This window comes from Colias philodice, chromosome 1 (assembly GCF_061535455.1).
Source record: "Colias philodice isolate Cphi_HAF_F1 chromosome 1, ilColPhil1 Martin Lab GWU primary, whole genome shotgun sequence".
In the NCBI taxonomy this organism is placed as follows: Eukaryota; Metazoa; Arthropoda; class Insecta; order Lepidoptera; family Pieridae; genus Colias; species Colias philodice.
The window spans coordinates 15,361,345-15,373,555 of NC_143086.1; the positions used below are offsets into that span (position 1 = coordinate 15,361,345).

Below are 12,211 nucleotides of genomic sequence, written 5' to 3' on the forward strand. Positions count from 1 at the left end.
GTTACAAATGACTCGAAAGAAAAATTCTTTCGGTGTTAGATAGCCCAATTATCGAGGAAGGTTATAGGCTATATATCATCACGCTACGGCCAACAGGAGTGGAGCCACGGGAGTGAAACCGCGCGGAGCAGCTAGTTAGATATAAGCTTCTTGGTAAAAGCTAATAGCAAAAAGTGTCGTCACAAATGTCTTTTTGGTCTGCTAGACATGGCTAGACATCTTTCGCAATGCGCGATAAGGAACCTCATGCCAATACGCATTGGCTCTTAATATTAATAAAAAATTAGTTATTTTCACGTTATTTTACTATAAATTCATGCTATGAAATCATTCCAAAGCAAAAGCTCATTAAACATTTTTCAATGGTCAACCACAGACAAGCTCTGCAAATATATCACTATCGTGTGGAACGACTATTATGCGTTCTATGCTTCGGAAAATCTTTGTTTGACATTTATTCGCATAATCCAATTTGTCAAAAGGGTCAAAAAATAAAAATCTAACTTGTCTGAAACAACTTGAGTCTATGCGATTGTGAAATTACTCTGGTTTAGGATTTTTGCTGTTTGTAGTATTATTTTAAGTATTTAGATCAATATGTTAATAATGGATGTGTTTTTAGTGCATTGTTCAAGCGGGAAAGTGTAGGTACATAATTTAAAATATTACATGTATATAATAATTTTTCTACCGATTACTTTTGATTCATATTCCTTTATTTGCGATAGTATTGTTTGTTCCTTCAATAGTTTCTGGTGCTAATTGCGTTGCAAGAACGTTAAGAAACAATTAATAATTTACGTAATTCTTTGTTTAATGTGCCAGTTTAAAATATAACGCACTTATTTTATTGATCCAGATATACATTTCTTTGTAAGAGCTATTAGAATGATGATGTTTTCTACAAATTTGCTATGGATGTAAATTTCATTGTACAATATTCAATATAATATTAATTTAAGTACCTACTTCAATATTTTTTTTGCATTACTTACAAATTCGATAAGAAAACTATTTACTGTGGTCCTTATTGACCTATGTTATGGTTTAATATCATATAATAAACAATACTATGTACTTATATTGTAGCATTCTGCATCAACAGTATTTTACACATCAAAGCATGACTCATGCCAGTGTGGAAACCACACAAATCTTTTAATGTGTAATAAAAATTTGTATTCAATAATAAACAGCCAAGCTAAATAAACATGATTCATACATTACTTGTGAGATTTTGTACCATTAAATCACTGTAAATGATCGTTGAATGATGTATAAATGAATACAGCAAATATGCCCTTCAATTCATCCTTACAGTGTGTTGTGTGCATCTCAAATGTATTAATTATCATTTGTATATGTTACGGCTAAAGGTAGGTGAGAACATAAACTTAAGATTAGCCGGCTAAACTTAGGTTTATTTTCGACGAGGTGTTAATGTTAGTTTGTTCTATCTTTAGCCGGCTAAACTTAAGTGTAACCGCAGGCCCGTGGCTAAAAATGTCGGGGTGGGTAGATTTGGTTACTATAATACATGTAAGGAACAGGGCGAGTGTTTTCTGGCACTTCGCCGGCTGCTGCCGCAGCACGCTCGCTGCGCTCGCTCGGCTCGTGCGGGTCTTAAGAGTTCTAACCTAACCTAACCTAGCCACCAGCTTTCTGCCCTGAGTCGGGGTGGGTAGATTTGGTTACTATAATACATGTAAGGAACAGGGCGAGTGTTTTCTGGCACTGTGCGGGCCCCTCAAGCCCTCCACCGGCCCGGCGCTAACCAAATCTACCCACCCCGACATTTTTAGCCACGGGCCTGCGGTTACACTTAAGTTTAGCCGGCTAAAGATAGAACAAACTAACATTAACACCTCGTCGAAAATAAACCTAAGTTTAGCCGGCTAATCTTAAGTTTATGTTCTCACCTACCTTTAGCCGTGACATATATAAAACTGTGGATGAATCAAAATACATTTAATATAATAATTAAGATACAATGAGCAATTTTTATCTTCTTCATTGTTTCCATTTCAAATAGTAATTGACGAGATGTGTGCATAAAATATGAGTTCATGATATCAATTGAACAGGAATATATTATGTTGATAACAGTACTAAAATAGCATGATCCTTTGATTATTTTAAATGAGCTCTATGTTTTATAACAGAGAGCCTTTGATTATTTTAAACAAGCTACATGTTTTTTAATGAAAAGTAAATGTGTGCTCTATTTGCTTTGATTTAAAGAACTTCAATATAAATGAATTTGTATGTATTAGGTATTGTTTAAAAATGTTGGACTTTACAACCAATCAACTTATAACAATAGAACTAATAAAACACACTTTAAAGATTGTTTATTTAACCCTATGTTATGAAATGATTACTTCTGTCTGCTTCCAACTATTAAGGTTTTTTATACACACAATGTACATTAAATAAATAGCCAGGATATACTCATTTCTATTTTAATTTTTTTCTTTAAATATAAAAGGATCTTAGTAAGTCAAAGCAATGTTAAATAATACTTGAATCATTCAAAAATGTATTTATCTAAATAAGCAAATATATAATTTAATAAATATAAAATATTATGTGAGACTAAATTCAAAATTATCATACTTATATTTTGGTTTATATTCATTAGCCGTGGTACCATCTCAGTTATGTAAAGTAAAATAAATATATTAGCAACTATGGACATGATTTTGTAATATTTATATTATATAGTTATAAGCAGCTATGATACATTACTGTACATTAGTGTAATAAATGAGATTGTGTATAATTAATTATGATTAAATAATGTTTTGCAGAGAAAAACCAATTAGAAAGAAAGAAAGAACATTCATTTGATCAGATTAGTTCAGATCAATTAGATCAGATCCTTCTATTTCAATGTATTTTCTAGTTTATGGACTGCTTTTTTGATGAAAAGCAAAGAACATCCTTCAATGAAAGTAAAATGTGATTAACACAAAATAAAATATATTATTATATATGTATATTGATATTCTTATAAGTACTAGCAGTCTATAGACTAAAGAATTACATTTGTAACAGAATGTACCTATTTAATATTGTTGTACAATATATTACTGTTCCTTTATGTTACATACTTTAATAAAAACCATGACGAATTGTTCCCAGATGCCATGATGCGTAATTGGATCACATCAAGTAATGCCAACAGAGGTATGGTTTGCTACGTAACTGCAATAGTTCTTCATGCCACAACATTTCCACCAGTCTCTACATGCTTATTTATTCATGTGCTTCTGATTCACCCGTAACATTTATTTAAATTTTCAATGCTAATACATGTGACACATTTTCTTTTTCGTTGCAGCATTATTAATATAAATTTTAAACATAGTTTCAAACATCAATAATCATTCAATATGATGACCTCCGAAGAATCAGATTCGTTAAGTACCGTTCCATCTGATGGCCATCCAGAAGATGTATCAGGTTAGTTTCTGTTTGTTTCCATCCTCCTAACGTTATCTCACACATCTGCCATGTAATTTTGATTATTTTTGTTTTGATTGCAAGATTTACATTTTACATTAGTTTTCATTAGTGTCACCAAGCCTTGTGTACTGTTTGTTTGCATTTATATTTTTAATGATAAGTATAACATCCAGATGACACCAGATATACTACATTTCTAAGAAGAAAAGGCGACATGTGTTTAAGTTTTTAAACAAAATTGATATTCTTAATACTATAGTATTTTAATTGGTACAATCTTGTCGGCGATGTCAAACAATTTTAACAGTCAAAATCTACTGGTTACAAGACCAACGTAATCCATATTCAAGGTAACAAACTTGAACATAAAGGTATAGCTTCAGGGACGGAGGAGGCGCCCTCGTCCATGGTGTCCAGTGAGGCGGAGTCAGAGGGCAGCGTGCTGTCCGAACGGCATGACGTAGTGGACGGTCACGCGAACGACACCACTGAGCTGGGGCAACACTCGCAGGACAAGACCTTGACGCCGTCTATTGATATCCGGAACACCGGCAATAGCATAGCTTCGTATATTTCTAGCAGAGGTGAGTTGTTTTGTAGAAGACGGTTAGTTTTGTATATAATCCAGATTGTAATAGATCTTTTATGGACACTATCTTCTACAATGACTATTATAGACTTAATTTTGTGTTTGTTTGTAACGGACTAAACAACTGTTAGCTCATTGTGAAAAATCTTTGCTATTGCTACATTATTCATGATATTTTGTTTAAATAAATATGAATATGAAGTCACTGGATATATGAAGCAATGTTGAAATCTCTCATGAGGTTCAGAGTTGCAAAACAAAATAATGTTTCTCATTGTTAGTATTACACTCCAATTGTTGATTCTGAGAATTCAGTGATAGTGTGTAATGAGAATATAAGTTTGACTTTTGAGTTTATTATATTATATATACTATATAATAACTTATTTATACTACTAATATACAGCTGAAGAGTTTCTATGTTTGTTTGAAGACACTCATCTCCGGAACTACTAGACCGATTTCAAAAATTATTTTACCATTGACCATTATAAGTTGCATATAGACCATGGGCAAAGCTGGGTCGAACTTCTAGTTATCTAATAAAAATAAGCTGCTGCTTTATTCATAGAAATTTAATTGAATATGTATGGCAGGATCAATGTTACCATGGGGCCAGTACAAGGGGCCAACCCTGGCGCCCCCGGACTCGGACCTGAGGCCGGGCGAGTTCGTCATGCGGCTGCTGTTCACGGAGTTCACGGTGCAGGCCGAGAGGAAGATGGAGGCTGTTATGGCTGAACCGTTGGTACGTTTATTTGTGAGGGTAGATTTAGATTTGACTGTGTTTGTTTGTGTTGGCCAAGTTATCTAAGTGAGAGAAATGAAGATTACCATGTGCTTACTGCTTTAGTTAAGTTTTATGCAATCAAATCATCAAAAAATTGAAACATATTTGAAATTATTCAATTATTCTTTTTTAACATTAAATACTTGAGAAAAAAAATATTCCTGCAACTTGAATAAACATTAAATGTTTAACTAGGGTAGGTGGGTAAGACAACCTATTCGAAACTTATTATTTCAATATCAATTTTTCTTCCAGGAGAAGCCGCTAAACAAGACACTACAACGGGGCGAAGACCCCCAGTTGGACCAGATATTATCCGCCTTTGGTACGGTCGCGGAACATTGCCTGCCCTCCCTGTTGCGGGCTCTCTTCGGATGGCTAGAGCGGCAAATGGCCGATTCGCCGCAACTGAGCGAACAGGCGAAGAAACCGCAACAAGATCTGAGGAACAAAAGGTATGGTAGATAATAAAAAAGGGTAGATATTGGGTGTTGTGGATGTATTATTATCATAGAAACAGAGATACAGACGGACAATGAAGTGGTCCTATAAGGGTTCAGTTTTTTCCTATTAAGGTTCGGAGCCTTAAAAAGGCCATACAAACAAGAACTTGATTGGTTGTTGTTAGTTTTACTGTTTGAATGGGTGGTACATAATATTAGTAAATGTATTAAATTTCAATCTTTTAGCCGAGTAACAATAGTTGTATGTTTATAATTGCTGCTATCTTGGATCGATGTTAGTAGATGAAAGATCCGATGAGCATTTTCTAACAGAAATTTATTATTTAAAGAATATACTTGGTTGTACTGATATTTTTGCTGTTTATAAAAAAAGGGTGTCATGTATGCCCTTGGAGTGAGAGCAAAAGTTAATGTTTTGTCTTGTTTTGCATTATTCTTTATTAATTAAAAATAACATTTGTTTATGTTTCTGATTTAATGAGCTGATTGTGTATTTTTTGCTTCTTTAGTTTTATTTATTTCTCATTGTTATATGCTCAATCTGCATTAAGAGATTGCTTATAATTATTGTCTTAACATACACATAGAAGCCATTACGGCTTCTATGTTATTGAACTTCTCTTAAGATAATAATATAATCCATAAAGCTGCTCAAACGATTTTTTATCTATATTTATAAATATTAATATTTTCTTATATATAGTCTAGAAAATATATTACACAAGAGCAAATGTGATTTAATCATTATAAATAAGTATATTATGCTTTGAAATTTTTTGTATTATGTGCTGCTGTCTTATTTGTAACAAATGAAGATGACATACAAAAATAAAATTAGAAAGGAAGTGTTATTAATATAAACCTTTAAATAAATCGCCCATAATACTGATATATGTATATACTAAATGTCCTATTATATGACGTGTGATATATCACATGAAACGAGAGAATAAGCTCTAAGGTGGAGATTTCTAATGCCAATCGAAGGGAAAATACTGTTTAAATTTTAGAGAGAATAAACCTCTCAAGATATCATTTTACAAGAAACACTGCATTCCCAAGATTTTCGAAAATTCGATTGTTTCACCTGGGCATCAAACCGACTAATATGTGTTAAAATTACTCTTTCATTTCATCAGTTAAATTCCAATTATAAGGCTGAAATCTCTGACAAACGTGAAAAATCATCACCTACAAATTTTCCACCCTGTATAAGAAAGAAGAAAGGATATGGACATCTTATCCTATTGATGTGAAACGTGTTATATGCAGCCAATTTTCCTATTGCGAGAGCGTCCACCTCCGGTGTCTATTTATTGAATAAACATACTTGAATACTAGTTCTATTTTAGATATTAGTTTTACAAAGGTCAAAGCGAAATTGATGATTGCCTATGGCGATTTTTTTTGTTAATTGCTCTGGCAAATTATACGTTTTTTATTATGATGTTTAGAACAGACAGCTAGTTTATACATCACTAGCTGTGCGCCGCGGTTTTACCCGCGTTGCTCCGCTCCTTTTGGTCTTAGCATGATGATATACTTATAGCTTTCCTCGATAAATGGGCTATCTAACACCGAAAGAATTTTTCAAATTGGACCAATAGTTTCTGAGATTAGCGCGTTCAAACAAACAAACTCTTCAGCTTTATAATATTAGTATAGATTAATCTGGGGAATCTTCAGAAAGTCGAAAAAAAGAGCTGTTGATCAGGGATTCGAATCCGACCTAAAGACATCTTCGGTCGATTTTTTTATTCGATTCAGTGAGAGTGTGTTCCATTTTAATAAAATTTTGAGTTTTATTTAATTACGCTTATGTTGCTTTCGTCAAATTTAGCAATGCAAAAAAAGAACTAATGCGAAAGTTTATTTGCTTCTGTATGTTTATGTACATGTTTATTTGTTAGTCACACTCACAATAAACTACTGAACTCATTTTGCTAAAATTTGGTATGAATATGGGTCTTCAAAATAGCTCTTTTATGTTGGTAGTACAAATAAGCAAAAACACTGCTTTTTATGCGAAATGAGTATTTGATACTTATAAAAAATACTTTTCAATTAAAAATGAGCAACATTATGGCAATAATTAGCAAAATCAACATATTTTTTAAATAAAAATAAACTTGTGATATAATATCAAGAATATATAAATACATTGCTCTGCGAACTACATACTATTTTGTTGCTTAAGCTTTATTTTATTTTATGTTAATTTGCTTTATCTATAATGAATTATTTTCATGTAACATAAATAAAGTTCGCTAGAATTTAAATATGATAACATAGGTAAAGGTGTTATGTTATTTCCACAACTCTGGCCTGATTGGTGTGCTAAATTGGTAGGTGAAAATTAGTTCATGCAGTATGGTGTGCTTTTCCTGTTAAATTATTTACAAAGATTTAAGGCTGCAGTCTAGCAAAATTGCGTTTTCAACAAGTTATTTGACAATTTTTTCCCGGCTAATGAAATGATAAACTGAATTTTTTTTTCTTGTTTATCAATTAGTGTTATATACGCAATGCGCGTGAATTTTTTCACATTTGTAAAGTTACTTTATGTTACCTTAATCAGGCCTTCAAGATAAGTCTCTTTCCCCCAAAGACATTTCGAGCTAAGTTTGTGCACTCACTACGTTGCAACCGATTACAATTTACACAATCTGATCAGCGCATTATTATCCTTATATAGTCGTTATTAAAAACTGCTGAATACAATTGCCGAAAAACTTATGATTTTCTTAATTAGAACGTTATAAATTCATTAAATTTCCCATTTTTTGCCTTACAAAATCTATTGATAAATACTGCTAAAAGTTATTTTTTCCATTAATTTATTCGAGTTGGTTGAAGACCAATGAGTATTAATCCTTTAAAAAACATTTTTTTTGAATTTTGATAATTCTTTAAATATTAAAAAAATATTTAAAATAATTAGGAAAAATCCTAGCGAATTTCTTTAGTCGCGCTCCTTGGGCCGGAGCGTTCTGACGTGTGCTCTACGCTCGATTTTCCTTCATACCGAAGTGAAAGTTGCTCTACTTCATTAAATTTAATATTTTTGTTAATTGATTATTTTTATCTTAGTTTTGTGCAAATATTCGTATTTTTAAACATTTGATTTCGATATGGAAAATAAACGAAAAAAATACGCGTGTAACTACTAGAAAAAAAATTATCTTCGAACATAAAGTTAATGAAACCAAATAGATTGCAAAGGTGATTGGACCAAATAGATTGCAACAATTTCTTTATTTTACGGGGTGTCAGTAAAGGGATGTATATTTCTTTAAAACTAAAGTAAGCTCATAAATTTTCTTATAATATAATTTTTCTGAAGTTCCAAAAATGTTTATTTTTCGTTTGAGAAATACGAAATATAATATAAACTTGTATTGAGAACTTGAACTTCCCAAGTTCATCCGGGGAAATCCCCATACGGGGAAAATGATTTGTTTACTCCAAAATTGATCCGAGGTGTTTTAATTTTTTCTTCTAGTCATTTTCAACGTAGCGGCATGTTGTTTGATTATTAATTTTGTAACTTAAATACAGGATGTTGGTTTTATATTCTGATCTTACAGGCGCGCTGACAAATTTAGTCCGCCATTTCTAGTTTAGTCTACCAACTCTAAGTACCAATATTAAAACGAATGGATTATCATCACATCATCAAAACTCAGATGTAATGGAAGATCACAATAACATAGAAAATTCAGTGGGTGTTGAGAACTAAACAAACAGAAGTAACAGAGACGCGAAGAATAAAAAAAGAGGACAAAAACGATAATTCGTTGATGCTTTCCCTTTTCGACGTATTGTTAGGGTACATCACCAATCTGCAAAAAACAAAACTGATGATTCCCAATTGCTGATTAAAAATGAAAAACAAATAATCGACAACAGTGGTGAAAATTTGCTGATCACAATGAAACATCCTTCAGTGGTAGCAGATTTACTCATTTAAAATGTATCGGTGAACAGCGTAAAGGAGAGGAGGATAGGAAAACATTATGAATGTGGATGGTGGATTGTATACAGGGTGTAATCGATAAGTATGTGCAGGCGATTATGACGTTATTATTGCAGGTATCAAAAAACTTAAAACTGATATCGAAATTACTTTACCTAATGAGCAAAATGACAATAATAACTTTTTAAAAGTATAACGAGAAATATCTAAAAAATTTACTTTATACACTCCCATATCAAAAAGGGAAAATGGGACTTGTAGAAGTTAAATGTCTAATTCCGGCAAAAGACATGAATGCGGAAGATGCGGTTAAAAAAAAATTTAATATTTGAAATTAATTATTATTATTATAAACGTTGCAGAAGCAGAAGTCTGCTTATTTGCTGTTTGGACTGGAGTGAATCATTGGTTAAAAATAGAATATATAAAAAAGTATGTAACGTTTAGGCAAAATAAAATGATGGACCATTATCAAGATTTTACATAAATTGCCTACTGTCAGAATTGATTGATTCGAGGCTTCAGCATTCGATGCCCATCAAGGACCCATCCTATATCATTCAAGCGATTGAAAAAAAAGAGATAAATCCAGCGCAACCGATAAAGCATCAGAATGCTAGCAAAAGATTTATTAGGTTTATCAATATAAATCTATATATTATACATAATATAATAAATCTGTAGAAGACGCGAAGACTGACATCCGCGCGGACGGAGTCGCGGGCGGAAGCTAGTCAGAAATAAATATCTTTTGTTTTCATTTGCGTATTTTTCTATTTTATAATTTTTTAACACAAACATTACATTTTTTTATTATATACAAAATTTGTTTATCCGTATTATTACCTAGTTAAACTGAACAACTTTCACTAAGAAACTTAGGTCGAAAAAAATGTATACAGGGTGTCCCAGCAACGGTATACTAAGCCCCAAGGAGGTTATAGTTTTGCATACGCTGAGTACGTAAAAAATACTTATAAAATTCCAGACGAATTTTTTTGACAAATAGACGAATTCTCAAAACTCTATGTGTATACCCCTAACAAGCAACCTGCTCAACTTTTCCACCCACACGTGAGCTATCGTTTAAGATTATGTTTTCATAGACAAAATGCTCACATTAGCGAAGCGGTATATACCGGCTGCGCGAAGCTAGAGACGAAAACATGGATTTTAAGGAAAAATTAAGCAAAAAATTTTTGGCGTAATTTTGTTGTTTAAGTATTTTTTACGTGATCAGTGTATGTAAAACTACAAATCCCTTCGCGCTTAGTATACCATTAGCGGGACACCCTGTAGAGTTATGCATTTTGTATGGAAAGCTTATTTTTTTTATATTTCGTCCAAATTTCTTTGTAAAAGTTGATCAGTTATATAAACATGAAGTTGAAGATATCAATAGAAAGTATTCGCAAATTTTGTGTACTGATAAAAAAAAATCACCCGGTGTAATTTTCACGAAAATTGTTTCAAATTGTCATTTTTGGTACTTATTACGAATATTAAATTATGCATACGAATGATTTAATTTTTAAAAATTAAGTGGAGCAACTTTCCCTTAGTACATTTGTATTATTTACATATAGGATGACAGGATGCATTTGTTTGCACTACTAGACCAAGCCCTTAATGATTCAACAAAAGTATAGGTAACCTAGCTTTTCTTAAGTTTTCTCAATATTAATTTATAGAATTGATTTGACATTCAATTGACTACAAGACACGCATGTATTAGATACTATGTATCTAATGTTAATGGACACTTTTTAAACGCATTCAACGATCTTTTGTAGTGTAGTGAGTGACCAGTGTAGTCACTTATTTGTGGAGAATTAAACCAAATATAAAGATTTCGTCGTTAAATTTATGGTGTAAAAATTGTAAGTGGACTCTTTTGTTACTTTCAGATAATAAATTAATGTTTCTCTAAATATTCGTTTAAATTTTATCTACTACAGTTGTAGGCTGTAAATAACGATGTTCTTTTCTAACGAACTTTTCCATAACGTCATAATATTACAAATTTACATTATATACAATAAACTCCTTATTTCCCCAGCATAATCTACATAGTATCAGGCAGTGGTGCCGGCACAGAGCAAGTTGAGAGGAGCTGCGAAGAGTTACACGCAGAGAGAAGAGATCTAGCAGTGGAGTTTCTCTTCTGCTTGGCTCTTATTGAAGTGTTGAAGCAATTGCCTTTCCACCCGGGACATGAAGACCTAGTGCAGTATATAGAAAATGTCGCCTTCAAGAGATTTAATTATAAAGAGGGGTGAGCAGATTATTGATTTTACTATTATGCTGACATGGAAAAGTTTCTTGTACTATTTCTGCTTAAAATTTCAAATGTAAACGGTGTTTATACAAGCGAAGGCAAATGTAATAGATTCAAATTCATTGTAATCGATTTTGCCGTTCTTGAGATACAATTGATGTAACTGGCGCATAGTGAAAGTACCTGTACTATGAAGAAATCTACCGGGATGTTTTTGTGTATTATTCAGTCGATTTGAAGACGCAGCTTTTCGAACTGTTTTTGAACCATCTTAATATAATTCCCCTTTATAACCACATAAAATAACTACTCTAATTATAAATAAAAACTATTTCTAGGCTACAATCGAACCCGAACGCAGCCAACGTGCACATAATCGCAGATCTGTACGCAGAGGTTATAGGAGTCCTCGCGCAATCGCGTTTCGCATCTGTGCGCAAACGCTTCACCGCTGAATTAAAGGTATGTTTAATTTTACAATATTGCTAAAAATTTATTTAAAAATTCTATATTGAAGTTTAAATTTTTGCTGACTAGGATAGCTTTTATAACCATAGATTTTTCGGACTTTTTGGATTATCACCAGTATTCAAGAAGGCTTCTTTCAAGAATTTTTAGCACATAAATAAATTTATGGGACTTGTCG

The 12,211-nt window shown here is 32.4% G+C and overlaps 1 protein-coding gene across 7 annotated transcripts in view; it reads left to right on the plus strand.

The window, feature by feature from the left end:
- Positions 1–471: 471 nt before the first annotated feature.
- The window catches only part of fry (microtubule binding protein furry), a 125,935-nt gene continuing 114,195 nt past the window's right edge, over positions 472–12,211 (plus strand). For 4 of the 7 annotated variants that reach the window (XM_089696628.1, XM_089696664.1, XM_089696639.1 and 1 more), the window contains exons 1-8: positions 472–648; positions 3,145–3,189; positions 3,344–3,465; positions 3,840–4,052; positions 4,654–4,805; positions 5,103–5,302; positions 11,347–11,562; positions 11,904–12,027. In XM_089696628.1, the coding sequence (XP_089552754.1) occupies positions 3,396–3,465; positions 3,840–4,052; positions 4,654–4,805; positions 5,103–5,302; positions 11,347–11,562; positions 11,904–12,027 (975 nt within the window). In that variant the 5' untranslated portion in view covers positions 472–648; positions 3,145–3,189; positions 3,344–3,395. The remainder of the gene's footprint in view (positions 649–3,144; positions 3,190–3,343; positions 3,466–3,839; positions 4,053–4,653; positions 4,806–5,102; positions 5,303–11,346; positions 11,563–11,903; positions 12,028–12,211) is intronic. The other 3 variants (XM_089696673.1, XM_089696655.1, XM_089696633.1) reach the window with 2 other exon arrangements.